At 42.1% G+C, this 18,550-nt stretch overlaps 1 protein-coding gene across 1 annotated transcript; it reads right to left on the bottom strand.

Moving 5' to 3' along the window:
• Positions 1-304: 304 nt before the first annotated feature.
• LOC132312457 (amino acid transporter AVT6C) lies at positions 305-15,250 on the bottom strand. Its single transcript, XM_059810834.1, has 5 exons — positions 14,817-15,250; positions 2,638-2,790; positions 2,009-2,212; positions 1,287-1,752; positions 305-549 (listed from the first exon to the last, which is right to left on the bottom strand). Exons 1-5 carry the CDS (start codon positions 15,187-15,189, stop codon positions 423-425), a joined length of 1,323 nt encoding a protein of 440 aa, XP_059666817.1. The 5' UTR covers positions 15,190-15,250; the 3' UTR covers positions 305-422.
• Positions 15,251-18,550: the final 3,300 nt, after the last annotated feature.

Below are 18,550 nucleotides of genomic sequence, written 5' to 3'. Positions count from 1 at the left end.
GGTTAGGATCCATCCATGAAGCACACACGAGAAAATGTTGCTAGTAGTCATTAGTCATTACCATTTGACACCAAGTTCAAATTTAGCGAGAAAAAAGGAAAATAATTATTGAGTAATACTAGGCATGACTTCTTTTTTATTTTTATTTTTTTATTTTTATTAGTATCAGAAAGAAAAAATTTATTTTTGATTTATTTTTTAGTTTTTTTTTCTCCATAAAGTTCCTTTTTAATCAACACACATGATTTTAAAGGGGCATTAATTTCAACATTTTTTAAAAAGGTTTTCATGTAGACATTTCATAAAAAGAAATAAACAGCTATTATTACAAAAAAAAAAAAAAAAAATTGTATATTACACAATACATTCACTCAATTTCAAATGAAAAATTTAAGAGTAAAAAATAAATAAATAAATAAAAATCACGATTTGTTTCCCATCAAACTATATATATTGGTAAACATCGCAATTGTGCTTGTTACAACTGCCAGAATAATCATTACTGTTGCCACAATCCTGTCCCTTATTGTTGATATGCCATGAACATCTCTGTCATCAATAGAAAAAGGGCAAAAGAAATAAATAAAGATTTAGATTTAAGCATAGATGTCTGAAAAGTATATATAATTTATAACAGATGGTTATAAAGTAATATAAATAATCAATCTTTATGATACCTTCAAAAATAAAAACATCCACAAAAGGTGTATCAAGTGCATGTAGTTGTGCAGATAGTTTGATCAAATAATATTCTATTAGTGGAGCAGAAGTACTACTGTGAAGTTATGGTCCAAATTTGGTTTCAACCTAGGGTACGTTGTAAGTTCTTAGACTCAGGTTACATTCTCTCTTGTAACTCAATATATAAGGGTATTTAGGGTTTGTCATGTGTTTAGAGAGTACCCTAAAGCCATTTTAAAGAGTGAGAGAGAGGCTAAGGGTTTGGGGTTTGATATTTGTAACCACCTCTTTTTTCTTTTTTCCCACATAGGTTGTATTCAGCTGCCTGGAGTTGAAATTGAAGAAAATTTTGGTTCAATTTTCTTAATTGCTTTTCTCCAATTCCAATTCAAATTCCATGCAACCAAACATAGCTATAGTGTCATCTTTTTACGAATGTAGGCTTTAGGTAAATCTTTGTGTTATGTGTGTGGTGTCGATTTATAGTTTTGTCAGTTTCTTAATCATATTCTTAATCATATTCTTAATCTGCGGTGTTTGTCGTAACAACTACCACCATTACCCAGAGATACATTTATATACATATACAGAGTGATAGAGGGTACCTTAGAGCAACTGCACCCGGGAAGATGAAGGCAAGGCATACAGCAGAAGTTGATCCCACAAACTGAAAGAAATACCATATGTTTGGGATGGCTATTGCTGCTAAGTAAGAAAAAACTAGCAGAACACAAGTAATGGAAAGAAATCTCTTGTTGTTTGTTGCTAAAAGAGGCTTCTTAGGGAAAAGGAATTCATCAATGTTGGCCCTCAAAGAGAAGTTCAAAAGAGGGAACACCAACATGAGATGGAATGCATAGCTTAATCTAACTATGTCATCGAGTAATGAACTGATTGCTGAGCCGGAACTCTGATCAAAATTCACAAGTATGTCGGCCATGATCGAATCTCCAAACAGAAGGTACCCAAAGATGCCGATAGAAAAGTAGATGGCAGCGCAAAGCGCTAGAGAGATTCTGGCAGCTGTGATCATGTCTGATGTTTCACCAAGCTCCGCGCCAATAGGATGAACTGCGTGCATATCCAATAGTTTTGATCAGATATAAGTATTCGACAAAAGTGGCAATAAACATAGAATTGGTGTTACATTTCTATGTTTCTGTGGTGGTATATTTTTAATATGTGATATGAAGATTACTAGTTATCTTACTGTTAGGAATTATTACTTCTTATCATATTTTCCTAACAGATTTTTTTTTTATTCTCTTGAAGTACTAAATCACTAAATTTTTAACATCCTAAAACAGATAATCTGTGATGGACTTACTATTAAAATGAAATGTAAAAGCTGTGACAACGACAGGCACAGCAGTGAAAAGGTTGAAGAAGGAGGCTTGGTTGTCCAACTGTGGTAGAAGTCTTGGGGTCTTCGCTTCCCCTTTCAAGAGTGCAGTGAATGCCATCACCGAGCATATGCCGACGAACACCACTGCAAGGAGAACCGATACTGCTGAACTGAACCTCAATGATTCTGGAAACACAAGTTAGCACAACACAAGAAAGAATTGTCAGTTCAATACATACTACTAATATATAAACCTTCAAATTTTACATTTCTAGAGCTTCTGGTTATAAACTCAAACAACTGATTCAACTAATAATTATGTTTGTCTACTTCACGAGTGGCTGCAATTTTCATACAAGATCAAACACAAACACGAGTCGATTCAACTTTCGTGTGTAATTTGGTTAACGAGATTTGTCTCTAACTCAAGTTAAGTTTCAACATCTTGTGCTTAGCTTTCACAAAATGCTCTCACAATTTATACCTCTCCCATTAATTTATCAAAAACAAAGGCAGATATTCCTGTATTATAATGCATTCCATGTTTCGTGTCCAATATATGATCCATTTGGTTGCTAATAAGGCAAAAATGGGAAGAAATGAGTACTGACCTACACGACGAAACATGACCAACGGAAGCATAACAAACAGAACAATGCAGAGGAGTGCAAAGGCTCGCGACGTCCACCAATGAATGCCAAACCATTCTTGCAGAACACCAAGATGCCCAGATCCTTCAGGCTGATTACCTGAGAGAACATCTCCTAAAGAGAGGGAAAAAAGACAATTAGCCATGAATTTTACTACATTTTATCAATGATTTTAAAACAGCACATCTAAACTCACAAGTTTCGAATTCAAATTGATTATTGTTCAACCAAACAGAAGCTAATGGCATTCAAAAGATCAGGATACACAATCCCATGACTTTCATTCACATAATTAAGTGTGAAAAAATTCAGCTTGCTCGATGAATTTAACTCTTTCATTTTGCATTTACTTCAATTTTCATAATATTTTCACAAAGAAGAATTTGAATTTGAAATTTCATAACTTCAAATCAACCCGATTTCGGCTATTCTCCTTCATCTACATCTGCATCAAGAACAATTAGTGTGTGCTCAGACAATTTTTTAATGTCAACATGGTTAAACAGAATTAAATTCACAGAACATTGTGACAGGGTTAATTGTACACAAGCGCTGATTTGTAGTAAGCATTCATTTTGCTAGCTTATTCTTCTGTCTATTATAAAATTGTCTGGTGCAAATCGGATGGAATGACTGTATGTGTCTGGCGGTGAATTCTGGGATGCTCTAAGAGGCCTGACACTACCATTGTTGAAAGAAAAAAAAAATGCCGTTTTTATTGTGAAGGAGGAGCAAAAATATGAAAGTAAACCGAACTTTGAATTTACAAAGATTAGCAAAGAAAAAGCTGCATGATGTGTTATACTAATGAATAATAATGATTTGATAAATATTACAACTATTTAGACAAACGAATTTTCAAAATAGTCCAATTTGGCTCTCTTTAAAAATCATGAAAAAAAATATGGATATTATAATAATGACTAAATTAAAATAACTATAAAAAATGGAAACAATCCAAGTGCGTTAATTTCCACCTCAAAAAAAGTTCAAAAAAAAAAAAAATTGACAATTCCTATAATAGAAAACACAAAATGGAACCTAAGTGATGAAATTTGATTTAAAAAAAAAAAAAAAAGTGTCACAAGTTAGCATAAGTGAGGAGGCCCTGGATGACATGGGCCAGGCCCGACTCGCAAAACACAACCTTCAGTCCGAACAGCTGGGTCAGCCCATAGAAAGACACTGCCATATGGGCCGAGCGGGAGTAAGCCCATCAAGAGTGACCAGGGCTTACTGAGGAATAGGCCCAGGTCCAGCAATTAGTAAATATCTTGTAAATATCTTGTAAATATCTGGTAAGTATCTATAAATAGGAGTTGGAATGAAGAGGAGGGGGATCTTGATTGGGGTTGAGGTGTAAGAATTCTAGAGAGAGAAAGAATAGAAGGAGTTTCTTGCATCTTCAATTGGCGCCGTCTGTGGGAAACGCATAAAAGTTTAGTTGATCAATGAGGAGTATCGAATGGATTCAAACCAATTCGGTTGATCGAAACTCGATCTTGCGGATTTGAATCCAGATCTGAGCGATTGTGACCTACTCTGGAGGAATTACGATTCTTGAAGCTTTGGCAGGAGTGACTTCAGATCTACGCAACCGCGAGTTGCTCGATTGTGACAGGATCTGACGGATTTAGAGTCCAGGCAATTCAGATCTTGTAAACAGTGAGCATAATTCGGAGAATTAGAAGCCAGATCTAAAAATTCCTACTCACGAAGCTTAGATCTACTCGCGAACTTGAGATTAATGCCTTTACTCCGTTCGGGAATAATGATAGGTGAAAGCTCCAATCCGATGGAGGCTGTCCAGCAAACAAAGCTTGAAGAGTTGATGAATTTGATTGAAGCTCTCAGAAAAGAAAATGCAGAATTGAAAGCTGGATTGCAGCATCGGCAAATACCCGCAGTTTCGCATCCGCTTCCGGTCGGAGAAGGAGGTGTTCCATCTAGTATCGCGCATCAAGGCGATCAGAACGAGAACAATCAGTCAGCTCACCACCGTGATGAAAGGATGATGGACAATTCGCCGCCAAATGTTCGTCGAGTTGAAGATCACGAAGGCTCGACTCACGTTGATCCGCAGCGGGAAAGGTTTGACCGAGAGGAAGTGATGGAGGTAGATCGCCGTCGAGTAGCGTCGCCTTGGCAGAGAGAGTTCATAGAGGAACGGTCGTTCGATCCGTCTTACCGGCCCTCCATGGTTACTGTCACTCATCACGGTTCGGAGGGCAGAACCGTAACTCACAGAGCTACCGCTGGACTCCAGAGAGAGAATGAAGCTCTCCGATCCGCAGCTCGGACGGTGGATTCACCATTCACCGACGAGATCTTGAATGCGCCGCATCCAAGGAAGTTTGCTATGCCAGTCTTTATTCTGTTTGACGGAACAACCGATCCGATCGATCATGTGTATCATATCCAGTTGAAAATGGCCCTGAATACGGAAAACGACTCTTTAATGTGCAAATGCTTCCCTACAAGTCTGGCCGGACCGGCGCTCAGCTGGTTCAAAAACTTGCCTAGGAGCTCCATTGGCAGTTTCAGGGACCTGTGCGATCGGTTCATAAGCCAGTACTATGGGAACAAACGCCCGCCGAAGGACATCTCGAGCCTGTTCACGATGCGGCAACACAAGGATGAACGGCTCCAGGCCTTTCTTACCAGGTTTAATCTCACTAAGAGTATGGTAATCGAATGCCATCCTTCTACGGCAGTTCAAGCCTTCAAGTTAGCCATGACACGCGGAACTCCGTTTCACACCAGTCTGGTAGTGAATACGCCAGCTACCATGGATGAACTCAATGAGAGAGCCGATGGCTTTGTGCGCCTCGAAGAAGAGGAGGCAGCTAATGCTCGGACAACGTCGCTTGTGTCGACCGAGGAAAAGTCCAAGGCAAAGATCAGGCAGAAGCAGGCTCAGCCGCAACGTCAGACCACTTGGAAGGCCGAAAAAAGGTCCAGGGAGGAAGAGTTGATTACTCCGCTGAAGGTCACTCTGGCGAGGTTGTATCAGGAGAACAAGGACAAGTTTCATCCACCACTGCCAATTAGACAACCCCTCGAACAGAGGGATCAAACTAAACATTGTGCTTTTCATTCTGATTTCGGACATCAGACTAACGAATGCAGGAACCTGAGGAGGCAAGTGGAGATGTTGATAGCTAGAGGGGAGTTTGCGAGTTATGTACAAGGCTCGGCGATGGAGCAGAATCGACCAGTGGAACAAATAAAAAGGAGTCATAAACAAAGCTCCCACAATTTGCAACCAGTTCGTATAATCAATGCTATCCATGGTCGACCCGAGCCTAGTGAAGAGCCAGATGAGCTGCTACGGGTGCGCCTGCGGCAGGCGCAGATGAAGAAAAGGGTCGGCAATGTGACCACTCTACACCAACAGAGCCCGTCAATGCAGATAAAGTTCGACTGGACAGACCTGCAGCGTGTTCAACTGCCTCATGACGACCCGTTGGTAGTCAGTTTGACAGTGGCAGAGTGCTTGGTGCGCAGAGTTCTGATCGATCCTGGGAGCAGTGCGAATGTTATGCCGAGGGACACATTTGACAGGCTCGACATTAAACCAGAGAGGCTCAAGCCCACCGGAAATCCCTTATTAGGGTTCGATGGGAAGAGGGTGGAACCCGTCGGGATGGTGGAAGTAGAAGTTCAAGCTGCAGAGCGAGCTCTTATGGAAACTTTTGTGGTTGTGGAAATTCACCCCTCGTATAATCTCCTGATGGGAAGAGGATGGATTCACAGAGTCCGAGGTGTACCCTCAACTCTGCATCAGGTCATGAGGTGCCTCGGGCCCGATGGAGATAAAGTGATAGACATTCGGGGGGATCAGGTCGCAGCCAAAGAGTGTTATTCCGTCACACTAAAGCATGCAGGGAAGGGAAAGGCGCCCGTCCGGTCGACAAGCCCCAGATAGCAATTACAGGAACCTCCACTCGAGCAGAATAGGGTGGAGGAGTCAGCCGACTTGACCGAGGAGCCCCTTCTGGATGTGCAGATCGATCAGTCCAGGCCAGAACGAACTACCAGAGTGGGTATAAGACTGACCAGAGAAGAGCAGCAAGAGCTAGTGGATTTCTTATCCCACAATGTCGACGTATTTGCATGGAGTCACCTCGACATGCCTGGAATTAGTCCTTCCGTCTCCTGTCATTCCCTGAATGTCAATCCTAATTTCAAACCAGTGAAACAGAAGCAGCGAAGATTTGCTCCAGAACGTAATCAGATCATAACGGAAGAAGTTGATAGGCTGCTTGATGCGGGATTTATCAGAGAGGTGCACTACCCTGAGTGGTTGTCCAACGTCGTTGTGGTGCAGAAGAAAAATGGGAAATGGCGCGTATGCATTGATTTCACCAATTTAAACAAAGCCTGCCCGAAGGACAGTTTCCCGTTGCCTAAGATTGATCAAATGGTGGATGCCACCACGGGGTATGAGCGTTTAACCTTTCTGGACGCATATTCAGGTTATAATCAGATTCCTATGGACCCCGCAGATGAAGAAAAAACTTCTTTTGTCACCGAGCGAGGAACATACTGCTACAAGGTTATGCCTTTTGGATTAAAGAATGCGGGAGCAACTTATCAACGACTTGTCAGCAAAGTTTTTAAGAATCAAATGGGTAAGATTGTCGAAGCCTATATTGATGATATGGTGGTGAAAAGTAGGAAAAAGGATGATCATCTGAAGCATCTGCAAGAGGTATTTGATGTACTAAAGCGATATGGGATGAGGCTCAATCCGACCAAGTGCTCGTTCGGTGTGAGTTCCGGGCAGTTTCTGGGACACGTGGTCAACCGCAGGGGCATCGAAGTTAGCCCCGCTCAAGCAGAGGCTTTGATTAAGAATGCCGAGCCAAAGACGATCAGAGAGGTGCAAGCCCTAACAGGACGAATAGCTGCATTAAGTCGATTTATTTCAAAGTTGTCAGACCACTGCAAACCATTCTTTGACACGATTCGGAGCCATGGAAGGCAGGTCTGGGGGGATGAGCAACGACAGGCATTGACTCATTTGAAGCAATATATGCAGAATCCGCCAGTCCTGTCAGCCCCAGAACCGGAAGAAAAGTTATTTCTATATCTTGGAGTATCTGGTGTCGCGACGAGTGCCGTTCTGATTCGTTGCAAGGAAGGGGTGCAATACCCAGTATTTTATGTAAGCAAAACACTGATGGAGGCGGAAAAAAGATACTCAAAGGCCGAACGGGTGGTACTTGCACTTGTAAATGCAAAAAGAAAGTTAAGGCATTATTTTGAATCCCACCCCATAGCTGTTCTAACAACTTTCCCAATCAGAACGCTCATGCACAAGCCAGAGCTCTCGGGCAGAATGACAAAGTGGGCCATAGAGTTGAGTTCATTTGACATAACGTACGAGCCGAGAACAGCTATTAAAGGGCAAGCGGTGGCCGATTTCCTACTAGAATGTGATGCCGAAGATACGGAAGAGGACCTTAGAAGCGGCTCTTGGAAACTTTTTGTGGATGGCTCCTCTAACCAGACGGGGGCTGGGATTGGGATCAAACTGCAAACCCCAGAGGGTACTTCCTTGAGCCAAGCACTCAGACTTGAGTTCCGAGCCACCAATAATGAAGCGGAATACGAGGCGTTGCTAAATGGATTAAAGTTGGCCAAAGAGCTACAGATCAAAAGTTTGACAGTGTATAGTGACTCGCAGCTGATTGTTCGGCAGGTAAATGGTGAGTACGCAACCAAGGATGACATGATGGGGGCATACCGTTCTGCCGTTCTGCGTAGAGCCAAGGACTTTGCAAAGATTGAATTCATACAGTTGCCGAGGGAACAGAATGCAGATGCAGACCGTTTAGCATGCAATGCTTCAAGTTGCGGTGAAACATTGGCGAGGGTGATTCCAGTGGGAATAGTGACCCAGCCGTCCATTTTCGAAGAACCGATGGTCTCGGACCCTTGGCAAGTCAACGTCATACCGTATGAACCGAATTGGATTGACCCAATCATTACCTATATTCGAGATGGCGTTTTGCCTATGCAAAGGGATGAAGCTAGGAAACTCAAAAAGAATGCTGCCAAGTACGCCATCGTGCGGAACCAGCTGTACAGAAGGTCCTATTCTGGCCCGTACTTGAAATGTGTCACCCCCGCGGAGTCGCAGCAGGTATTGCGAGCTATTCATGAGGGTGTGTGTGGCAATCATTCTGGGGGAAGATCGTTAGCGCATAAAGCAATGACACAAGGGTATTTTTGGCCAAACATGTCAAGAGATGCGGAGGAGTTCTCTCGAAGGTGCGATAAGTGCCAACGATATGGACCAATGATCCACCAACCACCTGAAGAATTGCACGTAATGGCCTCGCCGTGGCCTTTCGCGTAATGGGGGATGGATGTGGTCGGTCCTCTGCCAACTGCAAGAGCTCAGAACAAGTATGTGTTACTGGCCACGGATTATTTCACTAAATGGGTGGAGGCAGAACCGTATCCTAGCGTGACTCAGACTCAGGTGAGACGATTTATCTGGAACAACATTATCTGCCGCTTCGGTGTTCCCAGAACAATAGTCATGGACAATGGCACAAACCTCGACAGCAGGCAAGTAAGAAAGCTGCTGGAGGAGTATGGAATCAACCAGAAGTTGGCTGCAGTAAGTCATCCTCAGGCTAACGGACAAGCAGAAATCACAAACAGAACCATTTTCGCCTGCATTAAGAAGAAGCTGGAAGATCATAAGGGGAAGTGGTTGGATGAACTCCCGAACGTTCTATGGGCTTACAGAACCACCCCAAGGCGGCCGACTGGGGAGAGCCCGTTCGCGATGGCGTATGGTACCGAAGCAGTTATACCGGTTGAGCATTTAGTCCCCACTATCAGAAGCTTAGCATGGAGTCGAGATCAGAACGACAAGATGTTAAGATTGAACCTCGACATGATAGACGAAAGGAGGGACGCAGCGGCTATAAGGCTAGCGTCGTATCAGCAAGTGCTGGCGAATAGTCACAATAAGAGAGTAAAACACAGGGATTTTGCCCCGGGCGATCTGGTTCTGAAAAGAAAGGTGGGGATGGTCAAAAAAATGATGCCACCCTGGGAAGGCCCATACAGAATTGCAGAAGTCATTGGCAAAGGGGCATATACGTTGGAAACCATGGCGGGAAAGTTGGTCAGCAAGCCCTGGAACGCCACGTCTCTGAAGAGGTACTATCAATAGAAGCTAAGTTCTGGTTTTAATTGGATGTTATTTGTTGTCAATCAAATACATATGAATGAGCAAGTTACCGGAATTTACAAAAAAAGAAGAGAAGAATTTTCTTTTCCAATGGTCTACTATAAAAATTTAAAGCCAAGTGGCAAGTGGCATTCTAGCCGAGCGCCAGGCACTTAAGCAAGATAAGTGGCAGCTGGCACTATAAGCCGAACGCCAGACACTTGCTAAAAATTTAAAGCCAAGTGGCAAGTGGCATTCTAGCCGAGCGCCAGGCACTTAAGCAAGATAAGTGGCAGCTGGCACTATAAGCCGAACGCCAGACACTTGCTAAAAATTTAAAGCCAAGTGGCAAGTGGCATTCTAGCCGAGCGCCAGGCACTTAAGCAAGATAAGTGGCAGCTGGCACTATAAGCCGAACGCCAGACACTTGCTAAAAATTTAAAGCCAAGTGGCAAGTGGCATTCTAGCCGAGCGCCAGGCACTTAAGCAAGATAAGTGGCAGCTGGCACTATAAGCCGAACGCCAGACACTTGCTAAAAATTTAAAGCCAAGTGGCAAGTGGCATTCTAGCCGAGCGCCAGGCACTTAAGCAAGATAAGTGGCAGCTGGCACTATAAGCCGAACGCCAGACACTTGCTAAAAATTTAAAGCCAAGTGGCAAGTGGCATTCTAGCCGAGCGCCAGGCACTTAAGCAAGATAAGTGGCAGCTGGCACTATAAGCCGAACGCCAGACACTTGCTAAAAATTTAAAGCCAAGTGGCAAGTGGCATTCTAGCCGAGCGCCAGGCACTTAAGCAAGATAAGTGGCAGCTGGCACTATAAGCCGAACGCCAGACACTTGCTAAAAATTTAAAGCCAAGTGGCAAGTGGCATTCTAGCCGAGCGCCAGGCACTTAAGCAAGATAAGTGGCAGCTGGCACTATAAGCCGAACGCCAGACACTTGCTAAAAATTTAAAGCCAAGTGGCAAGTGGCATTCTAGCCGAGCGCCAGGCACTTAAGCAAGATAAGTGGCAGCTGGCACTATAAGCCGAACGCCAGACACTTGCTAAAAATTTAAAGCCAAGTGGCAAGTGGCATTCTAGCCGAGCGCCAGGCACTTGCCGTACAAACACACAGCAAAGCTAATATAAAAAGAAAAAGAGAGAAAAGATATATATGTACTGAAGATAAGTTGAACAGAGCACAACACATAGAGAAAAAGAGTTCGGCCATTTCATTAATATTGAACATTTAGTTTACAAAAGAGAGGTGTCCATCATTACAAGAAGATATGAACTGGAAGAATTCGAAGGAGCCCTAGCTAGACGCCTCAGTACCAACAGCATCCTGGTCCTGCCGACTCGCCTCCTCGGCCCCATCAGCCGCCTCACCTTCATGAGGTGGGGAATCCAGGTGAATAACTGAGTCGTTCGGCTGGGGTTCAGCGTCAGCAGTGGCTACAGAGGGAGCCACGGTTGACGATTGGGGAGCGGTCAGTGGCAGAGCGGTAGGAGGAGCTGTGATGATCCTTGAGGATGCGATGTCCTGGCACTCATCAAATATACGCTCCGCTTCGGTGGGTTCTGGGTCGACATAGACCCCCAGAGGCTCGATCCCCAGATCCTTGTCTACCTCATCCGGAGTGGAGCTGGTCTGTCCCTCATCCGGAACCCGGTCGGCGAAACCTTCCCGGAATCCTTGAGCATACCGAAGAGCACCGACCCTGGAGAACCGGCATGAAGGGCCAGCATCCCACCACCCACTCTGCTGATAGCGTCGATCAGAGCGGTACGCTCGTCCAGAGCTCTTTTTTCAAAAGCCATCCGAGCAGACTGTTCATCAGCTAGAAGACGTTGGAGTTCTGCCTTCTCTTCTCTGAGTGATTCCTGCTCAGTCTGCCAGACGCTCTTCTCGAGCTGGAGGGCGTCCTTCTCATCCTGAAGGGAATCATTCTCCTTTTTCAGGACATCTCTCTCTTGCTCGGCTTTGTCAAGCCGAACCAGCACCTCGGTATTCTTCATGGCAAGGAGGTCGTTCTCTTTATTAGCCACCTCCAGGCTGTCAGAATACTTTCGGGCCCTGGCGTTCCCCATTTCCACCTGCTTCTGCATGGCCATCATCCCGAACAATGTCTGCATAGGTGCACAATAAGAACGGTTAAACCAATAGTCAGAACGGGCGAAGGCAAGACCAAGTAATATAAGAGAATTCATGAGTTAGAAAATAAAAGTCACCTCCATAGCAGATTGGGGAAAGCGACTGAACACGTCCTTCTGGGAAAGGCCCTTTGCCGCCTCAATGTCCTTCGGAGTCCACATGCTCCTGTAGTAGGCCATAGCGGTCTGGCCATCCTTCAGCATGGTCTCGTTCGGTTTCATGAACGTCCCATCCGTTCGAGTGTACCGAGGGGCCCATGGCGGCAAGCTGGGGATAGAATGGGGGCCTGAAGCAGAAGCAGAGCCACCAGCTGCAGGAGGCCCAGAGTGAGAAGGAGCTCTGATCGCTCGGTGCAAGAGAGTACCCGGCCCAGAGACTCGGGTCCTTCTAATAAGAGGCTCCTCCTCAGGGTCGATTTCACTGTCAGGATGAGGCCTTTTGCCTCGCTCTTTGTCCCGACCGCCCCCCGCAGCAGCAGGAGCTATGGTAGCTGGGGAGGGCGCGTTCTGGTTGGCCGCAGGGGCGCTGGCAGCAGGGTTAGTAGCCACTGCGCTCGGGACAGTGTCAGATATGGTGGCTGAAGAAGAAGCCGACGCTGGAGAGGAGGTCGCCCCAGCAGCAGGAATGACTGGGGGAGTATTTTTCCTCCTGCCAAAAGAGGGAATCTGCAGTCTGCTCATATTGTAGCCGAGTGATGAGAGCGCAAAGAGGTTGTCTGAAGTGAGGAGATCTGAGCAGGAAGGAATATCGTTCAGAACGTATCTCTTCAAGTAGTTAATCCTATCCCTGCAAACACTGTATCTCAAGTCATCACAAGGTATTCCCAAGGAGCGGCATAAATAAGTGCAAAAACGAGGAACGCATGTTTCACAGGGGCAGTCGTGTTTATGGGATTTGAATTTTTTATAGGAGGAGACAGAGCAGACACCAAAGGCGCTCGGGATTGGGTAATCCTCTGCAGCCGGCGAAGACCAAGCCCCACTAATACCCACTATGCTATCCCTCCAACCCTTTTCAGATTTTATTGTGTCAGTGCATATGGACATCTTCTCGAACGGGTAGAGGTGGTAGAAGGGCTCGTTAGTACGGATCTTACTGACCTTATAGCACAGAAGGAGGTCTATGAGGTCAAGGTCCAGATTTCTGTCACGCATCAATAAGAGCATAACAGATATGATCCTAAAGAAGTTGGGGTTGACCTGCAGAGGGGATATCCCCAATCTGTTGAAGACGTAACTAAAGAAAGGGTGCAGAGGGAACCTAACAACATTCAGTTGAAGGTTTGTGAATAAGACTTCGCCGGGCAGGAGGCCGGCGCCGGTCGTAATATTAACGTCTTGGGGGCAAACCCTAACTACGATGTTGTCAGGAAGTCTAAGTCTCATACGAAGAACACCCAGATCTACAACCATGGTGGAAGTGCAAGAAGAATCTAAAAGAGGGAAAATGGAAGCCTGCCGAAAGTAAAAAGAACGAAACTAACCTCGGAGGACTGCAAGATCGCTGGGAGAATGACTCTCGAAGGATTTCACCGGAAAAGGCTTAGCACAGTTCTAGAAAGAGGGAGATTTGGCTGATGATGGAGACGGTAAAGGGAAGTGAAGTGGAATTCTAGAGCATTATATAGGCAAGGGGGCCCGAGGGCCGAAGCATCGGGAAGGCAAGAAATCCCTCGAACCCCGGAACATTGATTCTGGATCTGACCGTTCGCTCCCCCACGTGGTTATCTCGAGCCGTCAGTGTCATGATGAGACGCCATCAATAATTACCCCTTATTAAATAAGGGGCAATTATGGGGGCAGTTGAGGAGGCCCTGGATGACATGGGCCAGGCCCGACTCGCAAAACACAACCTTCAGTCCGAACAGCTGGGTCAGCCCATAGAAAGACACTGCCATATGGGCCGAGCGGGAGTAAGCCCATCAAGAGTGACCAGGGCTTACTGAGGAATAGGCCCAGGTCCAGCAATTAGTAAATATCTTGTAAATATCTTGTAAATATCTGGTAAGTATCTATAAATAGGAGTTGGAATGAAGAGGAGGGGGATCTTGATTGGGGTTGAGGTGTAAGAATTCTAGAGAGAGAAAGAATAGAAGGAGTTTCTTGCATCTTCAATAAGATAGCTGGTTAGTGTTGATCAAGAATAGGTCAACGCGGGTCAAAATGGGCTGCTTCAACCTTCCATATGGTTTTTGACAGTCCAAACGGTTTGTATATGAACTGCAACAAGTTGTTCTACATTTGACTTGGTTTATCAAGTAGCTACTTGTGTTTGTCTTTAAGCTGGACACTTATGGTTATGATCAAAACTTTAAATTAGAGTCTTTAGATTAACCAATCCAGACTCCTTCAGTAACATGTTCGATTGCACGGAATTCGTGCCTTGAACTTTAATTTCAATTTCAAAGACACGAATTTTATACAACCTAATATATCATAAATAATATGTTCCATTATATGAACTACGTGCCAAATAATTTAAACTGAAACTGAAAAAAATTTTGTTCAATTTTTTTTTTTTTTGGAATTTCAATTTCAAGACACACAGCATAAATTTCCATTTCTTGATTCTAAAAACTTAAATGAGTGGCTCAAAATCTCAAAAAATAGCAGAGAACTATAAATGACTCTGAAACACACACACACACACACACACACACACACATATATATATATTTTTTTTAAAACTGATTTTTTGTAAAATAGTTTTAAAAATGGTCAACCACTCTGATTTTTTTACAATTTTTTTTAATTTTCAGTTTTCAAAAAATCTAAGAAAAACAACTAAACTAATACTATATGCTTACCAATGATAATGAGATAAACGATGAGACAACCAAGGTTGGTGATCATGACACAGATCTGCACAGCAATCGATCCGAACCGTCCAAATGACTCCCTCATCAAGCCGGCGTACGTCGTGGACTCGCCGGAACTCGTGAACCTCAACATGAACTCCACCGATACATCCACCAACACGCCAACCACTATAATCAACACCAAAGCCGGAATTACACCCAACACCTTCAGAGTCGCCGGAATCGACATGATTCCGGCCCCAATTATACTGGTGGACACATTGAACACCGCGCCGGAAACTGACGCACACTTTTCCGGCGGATTCTCTACCTCCGGGAGGAGAGGAGCTTGTGCTCCGGCGTCTTTCGTGGTTGACTTCATCCTGGAGAATCGGAAACGTCTCTGCTTAATTCTTTGTTAAAATTTATGTTGTCTTCTTCTTCATAACTATAGTAGGTTCGATACATATAATGTATATATGGTTAAACATGGGCTGCTTAATGAGTTTGTGACAGGTCCGTTTTGTTTTTTATGGCGTGCAATTACCAAAATGTCATGGTAGGTGGTGAGATATGACTATTTGGGTTTTGGAAATTAAGGGTAGATTAGTACTAAAATTTTCGAAACCGTTTTGAGTTGAATCACGTTGAATGTAGACGCCGACAAGGTGACGAGGAAGATAGAAATGTATGTGGACGCAACTCTGTACCAAGACGGTAAAGATTAAGTGTAATCGTCCCTTTTGGGCTCATAGGTGTTACCGAATCAATCTCATAAGAACAGATTGAAATTCAGTAACATATATAGATAAAAATCCATACTAGGCTTCATATAATTGTGCATTTTGTTTATTTGTGATAGAATAACTCACATAGGATTATCATATAATCATATAGGTAGGGATAATTACAAGCAGTACCTTTATAATTTTAAATATTACACCAACTTTCCTCAAAGTTAACTCTCTCATAACTTTGTTCCTTTCGTTAAAAGCCAACGCCGGTTAACGCCTTTTTTCGCTAATATTAACATTTTTTTTTTACACATTTTTTATATTAAATAAAAATAAGGGTAAAGTACAACTACACTTTCGAGATTCGACAAAAGGATATTCAGAGAAAACTTATCTATTTTTTGGACAAAGACACTCCCTGAAGGTTCAAAAAAGGATAAAGACACCCCTTTATATGAAAAATTGACCAAATTACCCTTTTACCATTTAGAAGACTTTTTAACTTTAAAATTTAATAAATTGGACCAATCTACCCTCATGAATAATTTATGCATAAAAAAAAAGTAAAAAAAAAAAAACTTTATATTATTCACTTTTTTTTTTTTTATTTATTTTATAAATGTCCCAACTTCTTAAAAATGTAAACGTCTAAAAAGATTTTTTGATTCAATACATATTTCAAATAAATTATATTTTGTTATTACTTCTTTTCTTTTTCTTTTTTATTTTTAAATTAAGATGCTTAATTCTTTCATCTAAAAAAATTAAATCAATCTCTTTTCCTTGAAAATAAAAAATATGATACCAGTATAATTTTATATATCTTAAATTATATATCAAATATTATGCATTTGCCAACATAAAAGAAAATAGGTACCAGTATAACTTTATACATGCCTTTGTTTTTTTTTTTTTTTTTTTTTTTTTATGTTGGGAAATACATAATATTTGATATATAATTTAAGATGCATAAAGTTATACTGGTGTTATATTTTTTATTTTTATGGAAAAGAAATTAGTTTAATTTTTTTAGATGAAAGAATTAATTATCTTAATTTAAGAATAAAAAAGAAAAAGAAAAGAAAAGAAATAATAACAAAATATATTTTATTTGAAATATGTGTATTGGATCAAAAAATCATTTTAGAGGTCTACATTTTTAAGAAGTTGTGACATTTATAAAGTAAATAAAAAAAAATAAAAGAAAAAATGAACAATAAAAAGTTTTTTTTTTTTTTTTTATGCATAAATTATTCATGAGGTTAGATTGGTCAAATTTATTAAATTATAAAGTTAAAAAAAGTTTTATAAACAGTCAAAAGAGTAATTTGATCAATTTCTCGTATAAAAGGATTTTTTTTTTGTCCATTTTTAAACTTTGTCTGTGTCCAAAAAAAAGACTGTCTTTATCCTAAAAATAAAATTGTGAAGAAGTAGTAATGTTTGTGTATAATATATATATATATATATATATATATATATAGTCTCAATCACGTCCACCCCCTTCTGACTTGCTCGCCACCGTTGCAGATTGTTGCCGCTACCTGCAGTAGGATTCGCCGATGAGGACAATCTGCCGCTCGCCGATGAGGACAATCTGCCGAACCAAACCTAATCCTTCGACCTCGCCGCCACAAATTGCCAGCAATTCGTTCCTCCATAGTCGCCGATGAGGTTTGTGCGACGGGCAGTGATGAATAAACGAGGGTTTTGTATTGATGTTATTGTGAGTAATGAGTTAATCATGGTGGTTGTGAGGTTGAAGGTCAAATTGGTGGTTTAACCTCGCCGGACTACACGGCTGATTGTTGGGGTGGTGATGGCGGTGGTAGTTTCAGGGTGGGGATGGTGGTGATTGTGGAGTTGGGAGTGGTGGTGGTTGTGATGGTGTAATTGGGTAAACTTTAATGGGTTCAACTATGGTGGTGGGTGTGGTGGAGTGGGAAATGGCGGTGGTGATGGTGGTTATGGCTGTCGCAGTGGTGGTGAAGATGCTGGATGTGTTGTGGCGGCGGTGGTGAAGATGGGGGCTGAGTTGTGGCAGTGGTGGTGAAGATAGGGGCTGAGTTGTGGCGCCAGTTGTGGTGGCTATGGCCATGACGGTGCTAGTGGAGAGATGGTTATTGTGTTATGGCGGTGGTGGTGAAGATGGTGGGCTATGCTCTCTCCCGGTGACGGGGAAGACGGTAGTTCTGTTCAAGAGCCTATCTAGGTGTTAGGATTGGTGGGCTCAAGTCCCCCCCAACTATAGGCAATTTTAGGCTAGTAAAAAAAAATAAAAAATTATTACTAGTATTACCTTACCTAAAAAGTTTTTAACTCATTCCATTAATAATTTTTGAGTTTGATTCTGTTATGCAAATTTAGGCTCAGGTTATGTAGAGACATATCAAATCATTTAGGGCTCTAGGGTAAAAGAGTAATTTGATAACAAATTATCATTATTAATATAATAGTGAAACACTCGCATCAAGTTTTTTTTTTTTTTTGTTTTTTTCGAAAAGTAAAGCTATCTTAACACCAAGTTGCAGACCCAAAAAAAAACAGCTTCAGGTATTTAAAAATAATTTGCAAACCCAATAAAAACGTGTTTCATGTTTTTCAGAATAAAAAGCATGTTTGGGGTATAAAGGAAGCATCTGCTTAAAGAACAACATCGATAATAGTAAAATAGCATCGGCTGGGAACACGGTTTTTGAATGTCAGAAACTTTAAAGAAAGGTAGAGAGTCTAAGTTTGGTAAAATTTTAAACAACATCTATAATTTGACAAACAAGTAGAAAGTCTAAGTTTGACAAAATTTTAAAGGAGGTGAGTGTAATTATTTTTTAATAATAATAAAAAATTGTAATTTATAATTAGTATTGAGTTTTGTAACTTTTGTGAATAGAAAAAAAATTAATAAAAAATTATTGAATGCATTGGAGAAGGACCATTCATATAATCAATCCCATCAAATCAGGCGTACACTATCAACTATCAACACAAAAGCCACCAAAAGTTATTCTA

Source organism: Cornus florida, unplaced genomic scaffold, assembly GCF_030987335.1.
Source record: "Cornus florida cultivar Cherokee Brave unplaced genomic scaffold, ASM3098733v1 CherokeeBrave_3.0.0_Hap2_Chr06, whole genome shotgun sequence".
NCBI classification, from domain to species: domain Eukaryota; kingdom Viridiplantae; phylum Streptophyta; class Magnoliopsida; order Cornales; family Cornaceae; genus Cornus; species Cornus florida.
This window is presented reverse-complemented; position numbering and strand designations above follow the sequence as displayed.